The sequence below is a fragment of the Pangasianodon hypophthalmus genome, chromosome 24 (assembly GCF_027358585.1).
Source record: "Pangasianodon hypophthalmus isolate fPanHyp1 chromosome 24, fPanHyp1.pri, whole genome shotgun sequence".
Classification (NCBI taxonomy): domain Eukaryota; kingdom Metazoa; phylum Chordata; class Actinopteri; order Siluriformes; family Pangasiidae; genus Pangasianodon; species Pangasianodon hypophthalmus.
In genome coordinates, this window is record NC_069733.1 from 4171968 (window position 1) to 4193624 (window position 21657).

At 38.7% G+C, this 21657-nt stretch overlaps 1 protein-coding gene and 1 non-coding gene across 2 annotated transcripts; both read left to right on the forward strand.

Annotated features, from left to right (window-relative positions):
- Positions 1 to 2767: 2767 nt before the first annotated feature.
- On the forward strand, positions 2768 to 20666 carry LOC113542437 (D-amino-acid oxidase). The gene is made up of 11 exons (XM_026939988.3): positions 2768 to 2913; positions 5676 to 5871; positions 6700 to 6814; positions 11604 to 11680; positions 14057 to 14122; positions 14395 to 14449; positions 16069 to 16173; positions 16291 to 16373; positions 18133 to 18250; positions 19169 to 19267; positions 20310 to 20666. The coding sequence occupies exons 2-11, from the start codon at positions 5678 to 5680 to the stop codon at positions 20430 to 20432; spliced, it is 1035 nt and encodes a 344-aa protein (XP_026795789.3). The 5' UTR covers positions 2768 to 2913; positions 5676 to 5677; the 3' UTR covers positions 20433 to 20666.
- On the forward strand, positions 12936 to 13007 carry trnaa-cgc (transfer RNA alanine (anticodon CGC)). The gene has a single exon. It is a non-coding gene; the product is annotated as a tRNA-Ala (tRNA).
- Positions 20667 to 21657: the final 991 nt, after the last annotated feature.

The window sequence follows — 21657 nt, forward strand, 5'->3', positions numbered from 1 at the left end:
AGATTTATATGCTCACCCAACTCTTTATTAGGAACACTATACTAATACTGGGTAGGGCGTCCCTTTGCTCTCAAAACAGCCTCAATTCTTCCTAGCATGGATTCCACAAGATGTTGGAAACATTCCTTTGAGATTCTGGTCCGTGTTGACATGATCACATCACGCAGTTCCTGCAGATTTTTCAGGTGCACAAAGGTGTTCTACTGGATTCAGATCGGGTGACTGGAAAGGCCACTGAGGAACACTGAACTCATTGTCATGTTCGTGAAACCAGTTTGAGATGACTTTTGCTTTGTGACACGGTGCATTATCATGCTGGAAGTAGCCATTAGAAGATGGGTAAATTGTGGCCATGAAGGGATGCACATGGTCAGCAACAATACTCAAATAGGCTGCGGCATTCAAGCGATTGATTGGTATTAATGGACCCATAGTGTGCCAAGAAAACATTCCCCACACCATTACACCACCTCCACCAGCTTGGACTGTTGACGCAATGCAGGTTGGGTCCATGGATTCATGCTGTTGGTGCCAAATTCTTCAGACTAGGCTACGTTTTTCCAGTCCTCAACTGTCCAGTTTTGATGAGCCTGTGCCCACTGCAGCCTCAGCTTTCTGTTCTTGGCTGACAGAAGTGGAAACTGATGTGATCTTCTGCTGTTGTAGCCCATCTGCCTCAAAGTTTGACATGTTATGCATTGTGAGATGCTTTTTCTGCTCACCACAATAGTACAGAGTGGTTATCTGAGGTACTGTAGCCTCTCTGTCAGTTCGAACTAGTCTAGCCATTCTCCATTGACCTCTCTCATCAATAAGGCATTTCCATCTGCAGATCTGCCACTCTCTGGATCTTTTTTCTTTATGGTACCATTCTGAGTAAACTCTAGAGACTGTTGTGTGTGAAAATCCCAGGAGATCAGCAGCAGAAGTACTCAAAGCCCGTCTGGCACCAACAGTCATGCCACAATCAAAATCACTGAAGCTGCTGGCCCGAATCTGCATAATTCTATGCTTTGCACTGCTGCCACAATTAACTGATTTGATAATTGCATGAATCCCGAGGTACAGGTGTTCCTAATAAACTGCTCAGTGAGTGTATATAGCCAGGGCAAAGTTAGCAAGGGCAATATTGCAATTCTGGCTTCCTGTAATTGATTGCAGTTCAGTTATTGATATCCTACTATTGGGCCCTCAGGTTGATTTACTGTGGCTAAAAATTCTCTAAATTTGTATAGCAACATGGTTAGTCATTGACATTTGCCATAATCAGGTTACACTGTACTTGGGACAACCATGGAGCCATTTACAACATATTTAGAGCCATGAAGGTTAAGAACTTTGCTCAAGGGGTTAAAAGAGACTAGCCCAGTAACTTACTCAGGGGGCTACCCCTTTGTCTGTCCCTTTATCACAGCAGGGTCAATGGAATTCAACATCAAGCTCACACATTCATTTTACAATATTTTACTATTTTCATGCATTTTGGTAGTAAAGATAGTTAAGGTAGGTAATTAAGCTAATAGTCAAGTGTATGGTTTCTGAGTGGTGTAGTACCACGTAATGTGATGTTAGCTTGAATATTCAGTAAGCAGACTGTGTAATAACTGAAAGCCAGTTAAATACGGATTCGAAACACGCTCATCAGAGGTATAGTCTGTGAAGGGGAAAAAAACAGTCCAAGGTATCACTTAGTACTTTGTCTCATGGCTCGAGAGTGTGAGTGGCCACTTGTGGTGGAAAGGATGAAGGATGTTCAGGCTGTGGAAGCAGACACAATGTAGCTGAAGTCAACTGGAAACAACTGGACAAAAGTAAATACAGCAGACTAGGAAAATAATAAAATATTATAGGAAATAGACACAAAAACCTGAATACATAAGAAAATATCTTTCAATCTTAACATTTTACACAGCCTCCCTTCCTATAGGTAAAAGTGATGCACCTGAAATACAATGTAATACGTAACAATATGCAACAAACTGCGTTCCTCCTCACATTTCCCACAACTTTACCATGAAAAAATGTTTGTGCGCCAGTTTTAGACCTGTCAAAATAGGAGGCAACTATTTTTTGCACTGTTGTCTGTTGTCTCTTCACAGTACAGTATTCTTAACACTTAAAGCCTCTCTAAGATCTGCAAGATAGATCTACAATCTTTGGCACAATACATATACAAAATACAATATAAATGTATAATTTAGTTATTGTTATTTGCTGAAGTGTTAAAATTTTGTCATTCTGTGTATGTGGCCTGAGGGTCTAGTGTGCACAATGACAGTAAATAAACTGATAACTGCTCAAACTCGCCACTGTGTATACTCATAAGTAACATGTATTGTAATATATTATTAATATATTTGTTTATATAAGGAAGACAATATAGCAAAAACAAATATTCTTTAAAATTATGCAACAGATTAACTAATGTAATTTTTGCCCAATTTAATTTTTTAAATGTTTTTATTTTTAAGTGGTGGATTTTATAATTGTAATGTAGACCATTGTTCTGAATGGCAGTTTTGTAGTTTAGAACAATATTAGTATAACTTTCTACCTGTGAACACCTTTTTAAGACATTACGCTTATTAAAAATCTCTTCAGATGCAAAAAAAAAACAATGAATACATAATGTACACATACATACATATATATATAGATAGATAGATAGATAGATAGATACCTCATTATAGAGTCATAAACTGAATATGTAAAATTTTACTGATACCAGTACTGACTTCAGCTCTGTCTTGGAGAATGGCAGTAAAGTTGATTGAATTGTAGTGAACTTGGCGTTGGTGAGGAATGTGCGTTTGGGCCTCTTGAATGTAGCACAGTGTTACTTTGTACAGTGTTATGTAACACTGCTGCTGCTTGTTAGTTTGTTGCGAGAAGCAGAAGTGCAACCAAACTCAGGTAAGTCCATCTGTTTCTACAAATTTCAGTATCTGCGATCTCCAGCTTGATGTCACCATCTTATAGAAGTTATCTTACATTTAGAAACAAACAAAAAATAATAAGTTTCCGTTTATGTCCTGCAGATTTCAAGGGAAATAATAGGCTGTGTCAGAGTAAACTAAGAAAGCATGTAATTACACAATGCTGGTTTTGTGGAAACCAGCTGGTTATATCAAATAGTATTACTATCAAGTTTGCACTGTTTTGCATTAACCAGCATAATGCATGCTGTTTGCAAACTGTGTCACCAGGGATGACCAGCTTAACCAGAAGAGGACTAACAGCATGGAAGTCATGCTGACTTTTATATATATCTGAGGATATATGTCAGGTTTCAGGGAATATTCATGTCCATGTTACATATATAAAGCAGTTTTTCAGTGTTATGGGTGTCACATAAAACATATTTGTAACGAACTCTGTGAATGTCTTGCACAGATCTCTACAAATGCCCTGTAGAGATGAGATTAATTGTTTTAAGAATAAACTATGTTCAGTATAGACTATAGTTATAGGCTAGTATAGTATAGGCTTTGGATTTGTGTGAGTTATACAATGCATGTTGACTGTTAGAGTGCAGCACAATAAGTAATAAACCTTCAATAGACCAAGGTCCACTTAACATAGAGTACAGATTGAGTAATAATAGATGATTCAGTTCAACTCCAGTGTCTCTAACGGACAGACAGGTTAATCAGATATATAACCTGTAAAAAAAAAAAAAAAAGCAGTCAAGCTGTCTAGTATTTTTCACCTTCTGTTTTTTTCCCTCATGAAAAATTTAATTTAAGGGGATTTTAAAATATATTGCCTACTTGGTTTAGTTGTCAGAAAGACCGAATAATTGAGAGCCCTTCACTTTTCTGTGATCGTACCCAAAAACCACTCAGTTTTAACTCTCAGCAACTTGCAACTGGCCATCTGGTGTTTTTGTGTTATTATTTAGTTAAGGTAAGGGAAGTCCACCAGCTGTGAACATGACAGGGGTTGGATTGCCAGAGATTATTTTGTAGTACAGCCTGTATGTACTTTCCTCTACTGAGGACTCATTCAGTGGTGGAGTTGTGGGGCCAAAAATAGATAAATTGTGGAATTGGTAGAAGAAGCCTTTCAACATTGTCAAGTGGTTGACATTGTCAGTCTTAGTCAGGAAGAGTCACGTTCTCAGACCCAAGGGAGGTGTCTAAGTGCCTCCTGTCCACCCTGTTGGGCAGACCCTAGATGGTGGCACAATTCCCCTTCCCCATGCCAGCAAAGAGTCCAGCAGAGCACAACCCTGAAGTGTAGAGTCTGGCGATGGAACATTTTTAAGGATTAAATCTTTCTACATTGGACAGCGACTACATCAGATCAGTGGGTGGGTCCCCAACCTTTTCAAGGCTTAGGGCCTTGTCAGTATCAGACTCCAATAAAATTGTTGCCGTGATCCAAGAAGTTAATTTTCTTTTTGGACAGAGGTGTCCAAAAAAAAGGTAGACCCCACAGTTCACACTTACTTTCAATGAAGGACATGGACAGTTTCCATCTAAAAAATTGGATGGTTTCCATCCATTTTTAGACGTGACAGGGTTGAACTGGTTCTTAAAAGACCCTCTGGATGAATAGGGTGTCAGATGTAGTTCAAGCCATGCAGCTGCATGACTGATTCACTGGATCTGCCCAGCACTTATTTTCATCCACCCATTGCCTCAGAATGAGAAGCCTTTTGGGTTTTACCTTCCAAAGTTTTACTTCTCGGCAGGTCAGTTGATTGTGGTTCTCCCTGGCAGAGCCTGACAGTGTACTCAAACAGGATGCATTGGCCCACGACTGGCCTCAATGTCTATCATATGCTTTTGCTCTACAACTGATTCTTCCACATTATGCACAATTCAGCAACTAGGCCCCATAGTCCTCCATAGTCTGGCCCTGAAATGGCTGGCAAAACCTTGATTTCTACTGCTGCTTTTGCTAGTAATCCCTGGTGGCTTCCTCACCAAGCAGATCTGCTGTTCCAAATGGATAGAGAGATTTGGCACCCTCAGCCAGCTTGCTTGTGCATATGGGACTGGCCCCTTGGACTGAAGTGCGAATTGAGCAAGCAGACAGGTGTTGTTTGGCCTTAAGTGGAAACAGTTCCTTGAATAGTGTATACCATATGCTGTATCCAGTACACTGCCAATCATTATTTTCAGGGGCTGCAAGACTATGGCAGGTCCCCATCAGCACGAAAGGTGTATGTGGCCGCCATTTCAGTGCACCATTGCACCATAGATGCATAGACCTCTGTGGGGGCTCATAAGCTTGTTACAACCTTTCTGAATAGGGCAAGGCACCTCTCTTCACCACAATAGCTCGCTGTGGAATCTCATGATAAGGAATATGAATATGCCACAAGTTTTAAAATGTTGGCCTTTTTGAAGAAAAAAACAGGCAAAATCAGTAAAAACTGTCTAGATTGCTTTGATATGCTGCTGAAAAGTATATAATTTTCTACTGATTTTTCTAAAAACAGTGTTAATGAGTTATCACTTATTATACTGTTCCACATAGTTGGAAATTTCTATTTATACAGAAGGTTACTATTGACATAAATGGAAGCCAAACAACATGGTGGCTTTTGTAATTGTAACAACAGATCTTTAGCGCATATATGTAAATGTATATGTATGTAAATACCAGACCTCAGTTAATGCTGAATGTTACTTTCAGATTGTTTGTGTAATATTGTCTCTTTGCAGCCATGCGAGTAGCGATCATCGGAGCTGGGGTCATCGGCCTTTCCACAGCCCAGAGCATTTATGAGCATTACCATGACAAAGTCAGTCCCTTGAATATAGATGTCTACGCAGACGTTTTTACTCCTCTGACCACCAGCGACGGAGCAGCAGGACTGTGGCAACCGTACCTCTATGATAAAGGCAACGTCCAGGAAACGTAAGGACAGAGATGAGCAGATTTGGGTCAAATTCCAGTCACAGGGGGCCAAACACACAGCTAATGCTTAGCTAGATATCTGATTACCTTATTAGAAATGATAAAGGTCATCAAATGCTGCTTTAGTGTCCTGAGAATGGTTTTTCAGACAAGAATTAAGCCTTGTTTTGGAACATGGGTAGTTCCAAGACAGTGAAATTGATAGTTAGAAGCCATTTGGTGTGGCTTGGTTTCACACTGCACATAGTGAAATGAACCAAAAAGCCAAAAAACATTGGCTTTTTTAAATGCTGGATGTGAAATGCAAAATATTTTAATGAAGCTATTTATACAAATCTAATCTAATACTTAGTGTTGGTTCTGTGATCTGTGTGCTTAGGACCTTTTTCTGTAAAATTTCCGTAAAATTTTGGTGCATCCCTACTTTAAAAACACATTGCTACACTGCTTCAGTGTTATTTACTATGATATTGGGCTATACATGTATTATACTGAATAAATCTTGAATGTTGTTCATGCTATTTCTCCCAATGTCAAGTAAATTATGAACTAAATTTGATATGCAGATGAAAAAATGCCAGTTAAGGAACCAGTTTTTGAGTCTCGAGTAAAAAAGTTCTTGCAGTCAGAGGACACATATGTAATTAGTGAAAAGCAATGACATTGATTGTGCTCATGAGATAATGAAGAATGAATCAAGTCTTCCTTAATTATTTTTATTAAATAGTTATTTTATTATTGAATTATTTTTACTCTGATTCTTTGTGTGTGTGAGTGGTTATGAGTGATGCAGCAGCTTGATGTCAGTCGCTTTCATTCCTTTTCCAGAAAATGGAACAAAGAAACATTTGATTACCTTCTGAGTTTCCTCAGCTCTCCTGAATCTGTTAAAATGGGAATATTCCTGCAGTCTGGCTACAACCTGTGCACCAAACACGTCCCGGTAAAGTTACATTCTTTTTAGGAGGCTTGTTTGTAAGATATATGGTAGTTCCTTTATAAGAAAGATGTTAATCAATAACATCATGAGGAATACAATTCAAACTGGAGCTTTTTTCATGATTGATGTACAGTGTAGTTTCTGTCTTCTTTTCAGCAGGCTTTATCAATTACTATAATGTTAGCTGGAGAATGGCAGCTTTAATTTAAAGGTATTTATATCCTGTACATTGGGTGAACCATGTAGCACTCATTGGTACCCCTGTATCAGGGGACCAAAATTGGTTGGACAAATTAACATTATAAATCATGTTTACTGCCAGGTTAAAAATACACTGTAATTGGTGAGTTCATCCAGCAGCCATATAAAAACTGCCAATCAAAGGTTTGGACACAGCTACTTGTAGAAGGCTTTTCTTTATTTTAACTATTTTCTGCTATTTTAGAATAATAATGAAAACACTAACGTAAAGAAATAAAATACCAAGGGGCATGTTGTCATAGGAAAATATTCAGTGACGGGATGGTGTGATCTTTACCACAGTTAGTTGATCATTTTCCTTAAAAGAGCTGCCTCAAAAAAGTGTTTTATTCCTATTATACCACAGCAATTTGCCAGTAATTGAAATTTTTTTGATTATTAATAATGACGTCATACTTTTTATCTGTTCATAGTAACATTTAATGTTACTGAAACAAGTTAGTTCCTGTTAAGTAGCTACAACCTGTCATTGCCTTACCAGCCTCTCTTTTTTTTTCTCTTACTTGAAGTTAAAAAGACAAAAGAAACACAGCTTGATATTTTACAGAAGACAGGAAAGCACTCAGTCCTGAAGACTTTCCCGTGGCACAAAACCTAAAGTTACACTTTTTCCTCTGACCGTTAAAAATAGCTGACACTTAGTTAAATAGCATGTTTTAAATCTTCTTATTAGGCTTAGATTATTAGATTACTTAGATTATTTGGCACGTCCACCATACAAGTCCCAAAAAATTTTATCTACACCTTCTGGCCAATCAGAAACAAGAATTCAACAAGTGGTATCGCTGATGAAATTAACACTTATGGAATTATGCAGTGATTAAGAAAAATGTGAAACAATTCTTTTCTGTATTCCTGTTCAAATTTGCACACTCTTGGCATTTTGCCTACCAGATTAATGAGGATGCTTCACCCAGGAGCTGAACACTTGTTGGCTGCTTTAAGTTTTGAGTAAAAACTACTTGTTAAATGACTTACTAGAAATACATTTGAATCAGAAATAAATTTATACACTGACACTAACTTCACTATTTATGTTTGTCTTCGAAACAAATTCCATCCATAAGCCAAATGTATTTAAGACCATTCAAAATATTATACAGTATATACTTTTGACTGGTAATGATGTTTTACAGATGAGCAGTTAATTTTTTCCCCCACAGTTTAGTGTGGGTAAATCTTTCTCTCACTGTTCCATAAGACTTTGTCCCAAGCTGCATTAGGGTTTTTTAAATGTAATTTTTAGCCAGTGTTAACCTGGCGTTCCTGATCTTGAGGTTTACTGGCCAGTTTACAACATGTGAACATTCTGAGGTCACATTGCTGTATAGTTTTTAGGCTACTTGACAGTTTTCCCCCACAATTCCACATTAGTGCCACTGCTGTAATTGAACAATAAATAATAAATAATATACTTATATTAAACTAAATAACTCACTAATAATCTGAGACATATAGTATATACCTGAGGCACCCACTACTGTGGTCTTAAAGTACTCTAGGTCCTTATCAAGTGATAAAGTCATCAGCGTTTCCTTGCTTCTTAAAGAAACTTTTCCAGCCGACAAGGAAACAGACATTATGTGGCCAAAAGTATGTGGACACCTGACCATCAAACTCATATGTGGTTCATCCCCAAACTGTTGCCACAAAGATAAAAGCACACAATTGTCTAGAATTTCTTTGTATGCTGTAGCATTACAGTTTCTCTCTACTGGAACGAAGAGGCCCAAACCTGTTCTAGCATGACAATGCCCCTGGGCACAGAGTGAGCTCCATCCATAAAGACATGGTTTGCCAAGGATGGAGTTGAAGAACTTGAGTGTCCTGCACAGAGCCCTGACCTCAACCCCACTGAACACTGTTGGGTTGAACTGGGACACCGACTGCACCCCAGATCTCCTCACCAACATCAGTGGCTGACCTCACTAATGCTCTCGTAGCTGAATGATCACAAATCCCCACAGCCACATTACAAAATGTTGTGGAAAACCTTCGTAAATGATTGGTGAGTGTTATAGCAGGAAATTGGGGGGTGGGGGGACCAGACCCATATAAATGCCCATGGTTTTGAAATGGGATGTTCAAGGACAGATATGGGTGCGATGGTCAGGTGTCCACAAACTTTTGGCCCTATAGTGTACCTAACCTTAACACCATTACTATCATTACAGTAACACAATTTGTGTGTTTGGATAAACTGAGTAAATAGTAGAATAAGACACTGTATAAATGTCATGATGTGAGTCCATGGAGGCAGATGCAAATGCAGAACTTTATTTAAAGGAACAGAACACAGGGAAACAGACATGAGGAACAGGAAACACCAGAAAACCAGACCAACTGGAAACTAACCAGACCTAGAAAATACTAAACCAACAAATCACACTGTGCAAATCAAACTATAACAAGTATAATAACATCAGAAACACAAACATAACCTGACCTGACGTAATGCTCCAGCAATTAAAGAGAAAAACCAAATAACTTAAGTAGACCACTTAATCAAGCAGAAGTAGAAGTCTGCAAAGAACGTCAGGGTGCCCTCTAGCAGCCCAAGTTGGAAAAAAACCCTGGATACCATGACAAGGCCACCCCCTTAAGGTACGGATCCTGACACACCAACAGTCAGAAGGGCCCAGAGCAGCAACCACAGTGAGGCCAGAGGGGGAGCAACGTCCATGGCGAGGCCAGAGGGGGGAGTGACGACCACGGTGAGGCCAGAGGGGGGAGCGACAATGACGGAGAAACAAGGAGGCACAATGACATCCTCAGCAGAGCAAGGGGGAGGAACGACATCCTCAACCAAGGAAGGGGGAGGAACGACGTTCTCAGCTGAGCAGGGAGGTGGAGCGAAGTCCTCAGCCAAGCAAAGGGGCAGTGCGATGTTGTCAGCAGGGGCGGGGAGTCGACGTCTTCAGTGGGGCAGGGGAGCAGAGTGACGTCCTCAGTGGAGCACTGAAGCAGAGTGATGTCCTCAGCAGAGCAGGGATGTGGAGCGATGATTCAATGATTTGGCTTCAAGATGCAACTGTGACTATTTTTTCAGTTCCAATCAATAGATTCAGTAGATGATCACAAAGCAGCTTTACAGAAATCCAGATGTAGATTTAGATCCCTAATGAGCTTGTCAGAGGTGACAGTGGAAAAGAAAAAACTCTGAAAAACTGAACCAGACGTAAAGGGAACTCATCCTCTTCTGGGTGACATCAGATAGAGGGATTATAATTTGTTACAGTATACATGTGTAGAACAGTAAAGACAAACAGTACAACATATGTTGAAAGGATATTCAATATTAGCATATTGTATATTTATAGCATTTGGCAGACACCCTTATCCAGCGTGACTTACAATCTCATTTTTTCATACAAGCAAGCAGTTGAGGGTTAAGGGCCTTGCTCAAGGGCCCAGCAATGGTAGCTTGGTGGTGCTGGGATTCAAACTCTCAACCATCTGATCAGAAGTCCAACATCTTAACCACTGAGCTACCACTTCCACTGTAAATACAAATGAGTACAGGATAGTCTTTATGATTACACCAGCACTTCTTAGGTACAAATCTACATTATCCAGGTGAGATTATCCCCTGAAGAAAGGGTGAGACTTTTGGGAAGTGCAGTCTTGGGAAGTGCAGTCTTGGGAAGTGCAGTCTTGAGGGGATACATGTGGGACCAAATTCCAATTGTTTATGTAAATATGGGTCACACATATGTGTTTTCAGAGCACCCACTAGTGATACTTAAATTCAGTCTGGTGTCTCTGTTACTGCTGTCCCCTATATACAGTGTTCTCTATACAGAACAGTGTACATAGAAAATAGTGAATGAGTGAATGAGGGAGCTATTCAGATACAGCACCACTGACACATCCATCTCTGATTAATTTATTCTAGTAATTTAGCCTCATAACACATGCTAGCACTTCTGTCATCCTCATGCTGAGAGACAACAGTCACATCTGGAATCTCTTTGCATAAACTGAGCATGCAACATGCCTAATTACATATTATGAGTGTCATGCAGATTTGAATTAAAAGGGTTTGGCCAAAACTGGATTTTTTTTTTACTTATTTATTTTTTAGAAATAGAGTTGTGCATGGAACTGTTTTTTAAATCCCGTTCGCACAGATATTATTTTGTTTCCTAGTCCTGATGCACACCTCTAGTCTTAACCAGATGCCATGTGAGCCTTTCTGCAAGCTTTCTTGAAAAAAAGAATAGTGTTCCTCCTATTCGTAACCTATTTGTATTTGTATCTGTTTAGAATAAATTATCTGTTTATTATTTGTATTTGGTTACATCCCTACTACATACATATATACTGTATAGCAATGTGATTTCTGTACAGTTCCATCACTATCATTAAATTTAAATCTGAAAGTACTTCAGCTTCACTGTCCTTGTTTTATTTTAAATCCAATTTGAAACAAAAATTGTATCACAGTCCAATTACTTACCCCACACACTGTATTTCAGAAGTGAGTTATAATTTGAGGAAAATGACTTTAATGTTGTCTCTTCCTCTGCAGGAGCCATCATTTAGGGATATTGTGTTGGGTTTTCGGGAACTCACCCAGCGTGAGCTCGATATGTTTCCTGGATACAGGTACACACAGTTAAATCAACAGTACTGAACTAAGATTAACATTATTTTAAGACATTATGATAATAGAATAAACACTGTAAAATTTATTACTGGAAACTTTAACCTGGATGATCATTTTGATCACATATTCCTGTTGCTCAGTTTTTATCCTCATTTATGACTGCATCTTTAACCCTTATGTGTTTTCAATGATGATTGAAATGATTGTTGGTACCAGAAGGGCTGCTTTGAGTAATTCGATAACTGATGATCTCCTGGGATTTTCACACACAACAGTCTCTGGAGTTTATTCAGAATGGTGCCATAAAGAAAAAACAGCTAGAGAGCAGAAACGCCTTATTGATGAGAGAGGTCAATGAAGAATGGCTAGACTGGTTGGAGCTGACAGAGAGGCTACAGTAACTCAGATAACCACTCTGTACAACTGTGGTGAACAGAAAAGCATCTCAGAGTGCACAACACATTGAAGTGGACCTTGAAGTGGATGGGCTACAACAGCAGAAGACCACATCAGGTTCCACTTCTGTCAGCCAAGAACAGAAAGCTGAGGCTGCAGTGGGCACAGGCTCACCAAAACTGGACAGCTGAAGACTGGAAAAGTGTAGCCTGGTCTGATGAATCTCGATTTCTGCTGAGAAACACAGATGGTTGGGTCAGAATTTGGTGCATGAATCCATGGACCCAACCTGCCTTGTGTCAACAGTCCAAGCTGGTGGAGGTGGTGTAATGGTGTGGGGAATGTTTTCTTGGCACACTTTGGGTCCATTAATACCAATCAATCATGGCTTGAATGCTGCAGTCTATTTGAGTATTGTTGCTGACCATGTGCATCCCTTCATGGCCACAACTAACCCATCTTCTAATGGTTACTTCCAGCATGATAATGCACCATGTCACAAAGCAAAAGTCATCTCAAACTAATGAGTTCAGTGTTCTTCTGTGGCCTTCTCAGTCACCTGATCTGAATTCAGTAGAACACCTTTGGGATGTGGTAGAACGGGAGATTTACAGAATGAAAGTGCACCTGAAAAATCTGCAGGAATTGTGTGATGTGATCATGTCAACATGGACCAGAATCTCAAAGGAATGTTTCCACCATCTTGTGGAATCCATGCCATGAAGAATTGAGGCTGTTTTGAGAGCAAAGGGACGCCCTACCCAGTATTAGTATAGTGTTCCTAATAAAGTGTATATACATTCGAGGCTATGGCATTCAAGTGAATTATGTGCCAAGAAAACACTCCTCACTCCAACTGGGGATGTAGCTCAGTGGTAGAGCGCATGCTTCGCATGTATGAGGTCCAGGGTTCAATCCCCTGCATCTCCATCTGTGAGCTTTTTACGCAGTAATGGCTCTGGGTTACTGAGCAGAAGGTCAGGGGTTCAAGCCCCAGTACTGCCAAACTGCCACTGGTGGGCCCTTGAGCAAGGACCTTAACCCTCCGGGGTGCTGTATCATGGCTGACCCCAGCTTCCTAACAAGCTGGAATATGTGAAGAAAAGAATTTCACTGTGCTGTACTGTATATGTGACAAATAAAGGCTTCTTCTTCTGCTTCTACACCACCTCCACCAGCCTGGACAGGTTGGGTCCATGGATTCATGATGTTGGTGCCAAATTCTGACCTGTGTGCCTCAGTAGATATCAAGGTATAGTCCGGCTATTCTCTGTTGACCTCTCTCATCAACAAGGCATTTCCGTCCGCAGAACTGCCGATCACTGAGTGTTTTTTTCTTTATTGCACCATTCTGAGTAAACTCTAGAGACTGTTGTGTGGGAAAAAAAAGAAAAAATATAGCCACTATATATTAATATTTTATCTCAGTTATTACCATTATAAGCAATATTGATTGAGAAAGACTTACAAGAGCCTTTCCTGTGTTCAAGGAGTTTCTTGTTGTGTATCTGCACAGGAAAAGGAAATAAGAGATAAAGGAAATGAGACTAAATCACTTTTGGGTTTTATATTTAGAAAGATTGGTCATTCTTAACACTTTTTTTCACCTTGACAGCTTGGAAACGCATTTTAATATTGTTAAACATTAGTAAAAATGTATGTGTGTAAAAAGGTATTTTTATTTTGTATGTGAACATGAGGGTTAAAACTGCAGCCTTTACAGCTATTCAGGTTTCTATGTAATTTTTTACTTTTACGGTAGTAAACCTGTGGCTGTTTTTATTCTACTCTGACAAATTGTGTAATTCAGTTACCGCCTATGCTTATAGTCTTAACTAATTATTCAGAATATAATTACATACAGTAATATGTTTATTCCCGTAGCTTTTGAGTGTTAAAGGTCAAAATGTAGCTTTGCCTGTTCTCCATGCTCAGGCTTCACTATTGTGGTGTTTTCTCTATTGTTATGTTGTTCTCAGCTTGGGTTGGTTTAACACTGCTATAATGCTGGAAGGGAAGACGTATCTGCCCTGGCTCATGAACTGGTGAGAGCTCAGGCTTTATCTCAGTGCTGTTCAAATTTGTCCCCTTGATCAATGTTTTACCAGGTTGACACCAATGTCCACTTTTATTCACCTAGCTAAACATAAGCAAAATGCAGTTAATAAGTAAGGAATAAACCACAATGTGTCATCAATGTGACCGGCTCCTAACCTGAACTCGTAAGAATCTATTTGCAAAGTCGAAAAAACAAGGGATAATGTTATTGGATGTTACTTTAATGTTACTTTAATACCAATTCTTTTCCTTTACTCAGGTTATCAAAAAGAGGTGTGAAGTTTCACCACAGAAAGATCCATTCATTCCAGGAGGTCAGAATAATTTTGTTATCATAGCATATATACAGTAGATGCTTAAAATAGTTTAAATTTGTTGCTATTTTAAGTATTCAGGTAAATATGACTATTATATCAACATGAATCTATAGACCAGTTTAGTTTCTCCCATTATTTTACACAGATCCTTTTCAGTAGTCAAGTCAAGTGGGGTTTATTGTCATTCCTCTATATAGCTTGCATACACTGGAATGAAATGTCATTTCTCCAGGACCATGATGCAACACAGAACAGTACACAAGACTACACAAAGTGCCGTACACAACAGTGTGAGTCGAGCACAGGACAATAAATATACAGAGCAGAACAATAAATACACAGGACAATAAATACACAGAACATGGGCTGTAAACTGTAAACTATTGGTAGGGTAGCAGCAATAGGTTTAGTGTTCCATAAAGTGTCTGATGCAGCTTTGTAAAGTGTGGCATGCAGCGGTATTTAGTCAGACTGGGTAAGGTGTTAGACTAGTCCAGCTGAGCATTGGCAGACAGCAGGGTGTCTGACTGCCTCAGGGAAGAAACCGTTGCGGAGTCTGCTGGTGGAGGCATGAATGTTCCTGTACCTTCTGAGAGGGGTGAGAGGGGTTGTCTGCTTGGCGGATGCAGCTGTGGTTGTACGAGGTGTCAATGGTAGGTAAAGAGACCCCGATGATCTTTTCAGCTGTTCTCACAATCCGCTGAATGGTCTTGCGGTTGAAGACAGTTCTTGTACCACATGGTGAGACAGCTGGTCAGGATGCTCTCTATTATCCCTCTATAGAAGGTTGTGAGGATGGTAACAGGGAGTTTGGCTCTCTTCAGCCTCCGTAGGATGTGGTGGTGCTGCTGTGCCTTCTTGGCTAGGCAGGTGGAGTTAAGAGTCCAGAAGAGGTCCTCCATCATGTGCACACCAAGAATTGTGGAGCTTTTGACTCTCTGCACAGTTGTTCTTTTGATGTGCAGTGGTGAGTGGTCTACTCAGGTCCTCCTGAAGTCAACAATCATCTCTTTAGTCTTATCAACATTAAGAGATAGATTGTTGTCTCTACACCATTCTGCGAGCTGCTCCACCTCCTCTCTGTATGCTGACTCATCATTGTTGCTGATGAGGCCCACAACTGTAGTGTCATCAGCAAACTTGATATGATTTGAACTGTACTTTGTAGCACAGTCACGAGTCAGCAGTGTGAACAGCACTGGACTGAGCACACAGCCCTGAGGAGTGCCGGTGTTCAGTGTGCTGGTGCTGGAGGTGTAGTCCTGAAGGACTGGGTTCTCCTAGTCAAAAAAGTCTAGGATCCAAGTGCGGAAGGGGGTGGTCAGACCCAGGAGGCTCAGTTTTGTTATCATTATTCTCTGCTTTGTGTGTAAAGTACTATTTTTGACCTACTTTGCCATAAAAACACACATCAAAATCTCTAAATGTCTAGCAAGAACTGTTTTTATCTAATCATTTATCAAAAATGAATACTAAACTATTACTCAGTTCACTTATTATTCTGTTCTCACACCATTTGCTTGAAATATTTTGAGAGCAATTTCTACAGCTGAGGAAGTGATACAGTTTTTTTGGTTCTGGACTCGGACATTATTAACATTTGTCACATGTTGTAGCTGGCAGAAAGTGGAGCAGACATCATCGTCAACTGCTCAGGCGTTCGATCAGGTGACCTCCAACCTGATCCTGAGCTCACTCCAGGCCGAGGACAGATCATCAAGGTCAGAGATCAAAGGTTGAGCAGTTACTCATGGCCAAAATAAGTAAATGCTTATAATCCTGGGAATCATGATTTAAAAACGTGGTTCCTTCTGCCTTTACCTTTTTTGCCTCATTAGGTGGACGCTCCGTGGATAAAGCACTTTATTCTGACACACGATTTCACATCAGGAGTTTATAATTCACCGTACATCATCCCAGGGTGAGTGTTCTTGCTGGCTTAATAAGACTAAAGCACTAAAATGTGAATGTAAATATGTACAGCATAATGTACTGTTATTTTTGTATAATAATGGACATATTAAATACCAACTTCACGTTTCCTAGTCTGTTCACACGTATCATGGCACACACGTGACAGTGCTCATTTCCTCTAATGGAGAATTTGTGTCTCTCATAACAAAATGTCCTATAACCACAAACAGCTGATGGTATTATAGTAGCTGCACTGTCAAATACTTCAAAATGTATGTTGTCTACAGTAAAAATAAATAGAAAGGTAAAATAAGAATGTATTTATTCTACTGCTTCAGAGCACATTTTCTCTTGGCAAGTCTAATGCATTCCTAACATAGCATGTGGCCTAGTCTACATTTAATCCAATCATGTCTGAGTGGATTTCTCCTTAAATACATCTACCAATTAATGCTTTTAAAATTCGAGACTTTGATAATGTCCAATAAAATAATACTTATGTAAACATTTTTGTTGAAATTTGTTTTGGACTGTAAATATATTCAGAAAATTCTGGAATGCCATTTGAGGACAATATTTAATGGATAAATATGATAAATACTAATCTTATGGATAATGTCATGAACAAGACTTTCATATTGTGTCGCACGTTGTGAGCTGTAAGCGTAGCAGAGTGTTCAGTCAGCTTATCCTTCGAATTATTGAATTAACAAAAACAGACAAAAAAAAAATATTAGATAAAAAGTGTGATTAAATTCTTTTTCATCCTGCACACATTACAACTTCATGACCTCGATTTATTATCTCTTGGCTTCATTAAGTTGTGTGCATGAGTAACTGGTAGAGCACTATATAATAAAATAACATGCAAACTATTAGGATGTGCTGGATCAAGTGCTATTTTATAGGCGTCTGAATAATGAGAGTGGAAGCCATATTGTTAAATCAAAATTGCAGTGATTAATGTGATTAAAAAAACAACTCGGACTATGTAAAATGCCATGTAAAATGTCACTGGTGAGCAGTTTCTCCAGTTTCTTTTTACACATCCACAAAAACCTGACAGTCCGATCTGAGCTAGAGAAAGGTCTCTACAGTTTCTGCTTTGGCAATGACATAAAAATTTAATTTTTTGTAAATCTCTTGCATACATATAGCATATTTCTTCAGAACCTTCATTTGATATGTTCAGGTGTCTGGAATCCACTGAGAACAAGAAGACGTTAATTAGAGCATGCAAACTTTTGCAAAATGAAGATAACAGTGTATGCAAACATTTGTAAATCAGATGGTGTTACTGGTTTGGAAACTGTGCAGTGTAGCACTGAAGACTTTTTTTTTTTTTTTTTTTTTTTTTTTTTTAAAGAAATGGGTTGCACTGTCTGTGCTGCTATCTTTTGATATCATTTAGTTTGTCTTTCCTTCACTGGAAAAATTCTCTTTCTATTTGTCTTTTTTTGCTCCATTATTTGCACACTGAGGTCAGACTTCAGTGATCTTTTTAATGGAGAACCTAGATCATGATCTGTCATGTATGAGCAGAAAAGGAACAAGTGTTTTTGTGTTTACACATTGAGAACAATGCGTAGTGTGTTGTGTGAACTTGAATTATTTAGTTCTGCAGAACTGGTTTAGTTTGCATAGAGATCTGATCAAACTGCATTATGCTTGGACCCACACCAAGTATAATTCTTTCTGGTTTCGAACACTTCCTCACTGATCCTATATTACATTGATCTGATTATAAGCCTGTTCTACTTCTTCAGGAGTCGTCTAGTGACTGTTGGAGGAATTTTCCAAGTGGGAAACTGGAGTGAGCAGAACAATTCTATCGACCACAAAAGCATTTGGGAGAGAGCCTGTGCACTGGAGCCCAGCTTACAAGTAAGAGAATTATATCATGCTAATGTATTCTGTCCATCAGTCCATCCATGCAGTTGATCTATCCATCACAATCCAATCAAATCTAATCCAATCCCATTTATCCATTTGGGATTCAACAACTAATCAACACATTTGGTACAATTCAATAATAAAAATAACAGGCACCAAATTTTATTATTGATGAGTTGGTCTGTCTTATGAAGCATGTTGTGGCATTTTATGCCACAAGCAATGAAGCTGTTTGAATAAATTTGCTTATAAGTGGTTAAACTACGTATTTTTATGTTGATAAAAGCTACATCATTTAATTTTCTTAACGTACTTAGAATCTTTTTAACATATCATCACACAAGTCAAGTCACTGCTTTCGGTTCCCATCAAAGGAGGTGATACCAAAGTTGACTCCCTGATTCCAGGCATTGTAAACTAGGAATCAACCCCAGAGGTTCGGAGTCAATTCCAAACACGTGAAATGATTGCCTCATGCAAACACACCAGTGGATATTGGCCATTTATTTTGAATTTGATTGGAAATCAGGATTTGAAATGCAGGAAAGACCATTTCGGACCATTGGACCAATAAACGTGTGCAGAAGCATTGAAAAAAAGTCCAGAATACAGTGACCTTATGTTTGTTTGGGTGTCTAATTTGAAAAAAGATGTCGATATTACCACTTTACATTATTGTCATGTTATGACAGATTGTCTGTGAAATGCTAGGGGAAAAAAGTAATACATATTTTTTGGCATTTAGTATACCGTATATTCCACTTCATTCGAATTCAGTTAAACTTGCACTGTGACCTACTCTGCTGATCTGATTGATCCAACTATTTGAAACAAACCAGTCTGAATAATAATATCAGTTTGAATAAGAAATGGATCAGGAGACATTTGCGTATGTTTTTCCCCTGTCAGCACGCTCGCATAGTGGAGGACTGGACGGGTCTCAGACCTGTACGCAGTAAAGTCAGGCTGGAGAGAGAGACCATCCGCTCCGGACCCAGCGTGATTGAGGTGAGCTTTTATAGCACAACCGCACACTAACTATCACACCTGAGAGGCAGAAGTAGTGCAATATAATTGGATTTATTTCAGGAACTCTTATCATTCATGATCAGAGCTTCAGCTTATTTTCAATTTGCTTCAGTTATGGGTTTGAGATTAGTCAGGAGGTGTTGATTTATTTTCTATAGCAGCAGCTCTGACAGTAGTGCCAGCTCTCATCCAGATCACAGGTTTATATCAATACACTCGTTCTAATACTCGCTCTACATAACGTAAGGCTAATAATAAAAGGACACAAAAACATTATCTAACAAAGAAAAACATTAATTTATATGTAATTTTCTGTAAAGAGGTTATTTAATGTTTTTTTTTTTTTATTGAAGGAGTCTCTAGTGTCAGTGCTTTGTAACAGTCAAGATGATTTCTGCTACAGGAAAGTCTTCCTGACAGAAGAGTTTGCTCTTTGTGTTTTTTATTCTGAAACATAATAAGCTGTGTATTTTTGAGATATTAACTTCAAGAGACAGAGAAAAAAAGAGACTGGTAAGGGAACAAATGTTTATAGCTTCTGTAAGTTATAGCAGGAACTAACAAGGCTCGTGGATGTTCCACAACAGTCATTAAATGTAACTATAAATGGATAAAAAGTTCGACGTGTTAGTTCATTAATAACTAAAAACTTGTAATTGCTGGCAAACTACTGTGATATAAGAGGAAATAAAACAATAAAATAAATAAAACAATAAGAGGAAATATAACAATAAAATTACTGTTATAGGAAAATAATCATGTTTGCGGTGATAAGAGTAAGTCCACTGTTTCCACCCTGTCGTTGATTATTTTCCTATAACAGCATTATACCAACATGTTTTCTTGGATAGCCTAAGACAAGTCTTACAAACATCCTGTTATAAAACACAAGATGTGAGTAAAATTCATAAGCCTCCAATCATATGTTAGCATGTAAACCTGTAATCCATTATGGATCTGATAATGTTATTTAAAAAGGCAACACAATGTGTATTATGTTTTTCCTTTCATACTCTACCAGGTGATCCATAACTACGGTCACGGGGGCTTTGGGCTGACGATCCATCGTGGCTGTGCTGAAGAAGCTGCCCGTCTTTTTGGCGAGATTCTGCAGCAACAAGCCAAAACTAAATCTCGACTCTAATTCGACAGTCTTATTAGATGTTACTCGCCTGTTCTAATTAGTTAATCTATAATCAATGATCTGTATCAGTCCATAATTTAAATCTAACTTTGCTAGTGAAAACTTTGCATCACAGCAATGTAAAAGAATCCTAATCCTAAATCCTACATCGTTTAACTCCATTGATGCCATTCCTCTTTTAAAGTCACCTTATGAAATGCAGGATTAAACACTCTAATGATGCAGTAAATAGAATTACGTGCACATGGAGTTTTTTCATTTGAAATATAGTTTATTGTAGATACACACGTGGATCCAGTGTGGCGTAGGATATCGGCACACACAGACACTAAACTCAGCACTAAATCGCAAAGGCAGGTATGTAGGAGAGAGATCTTGCTCTGTGTGAAAGCACACAGGACATCACTGCACACCAAAGCCGGGTGCAAACCCATCAGCTATCATTTCAACAAGGTGAATTAAATGAATCATTAATAAATCATGAATGCACTCACTGTACAGAAGTGAAAAGCGTTATTCATAAAGCTAGTTACATATGGAATGAACCCAAAATCTCTTTGCAAAATACAGTACAATATACTGACAACAGATATAACAAGGAAGAGAAAAGTGTTGAGATGAACATTTTAAAGTAATATTTCGAAAAAAAAAAATTAAAAACCGATTTATTTTATTTTTCACCACTTGTAGTCAATCAGCCAAGACAAGCCAAGTTTGATGCCAGTCATTTACCACTGTTAATAATAAATGATCATAAAATAAATTTCACTTAGACTGTATTTGTATGAAGTGTGTTCAGTTGCCAGATTGAAGCCTTAACTCTCCCTTACCCTGCCAGGTTCAAGAAATTCGAGAAATAAAGGCTTTCGATATGCTTAACCTTAATAAGCGATGAGTGTGTTCATATCTAATACATTATGGAAGTGATGGTGAGTGGCGTTCTGCTAAACGAGAACGGGTGCGGACTCGCTAAATGTCAGCAAATGGCATTTAGAGAAACGCTCACGTGACGTGGTGGTTAAAAATAACAACACATTTTCACTGCACAGAATTATTGGTGGTGAGTGAGGTGTGGGCCCCCTGCTGTGTGTTACAACACCACGGAAAGATCGAGCAAGTGCGATTAAAATGTGTCATTTTTAGAGATTAGTGCTGTAAAGCTTGGTTGTGTAGTAAAATAAACTCTCAAAAAATCCTCCTTTTCTATTATAATAACATTTCATTA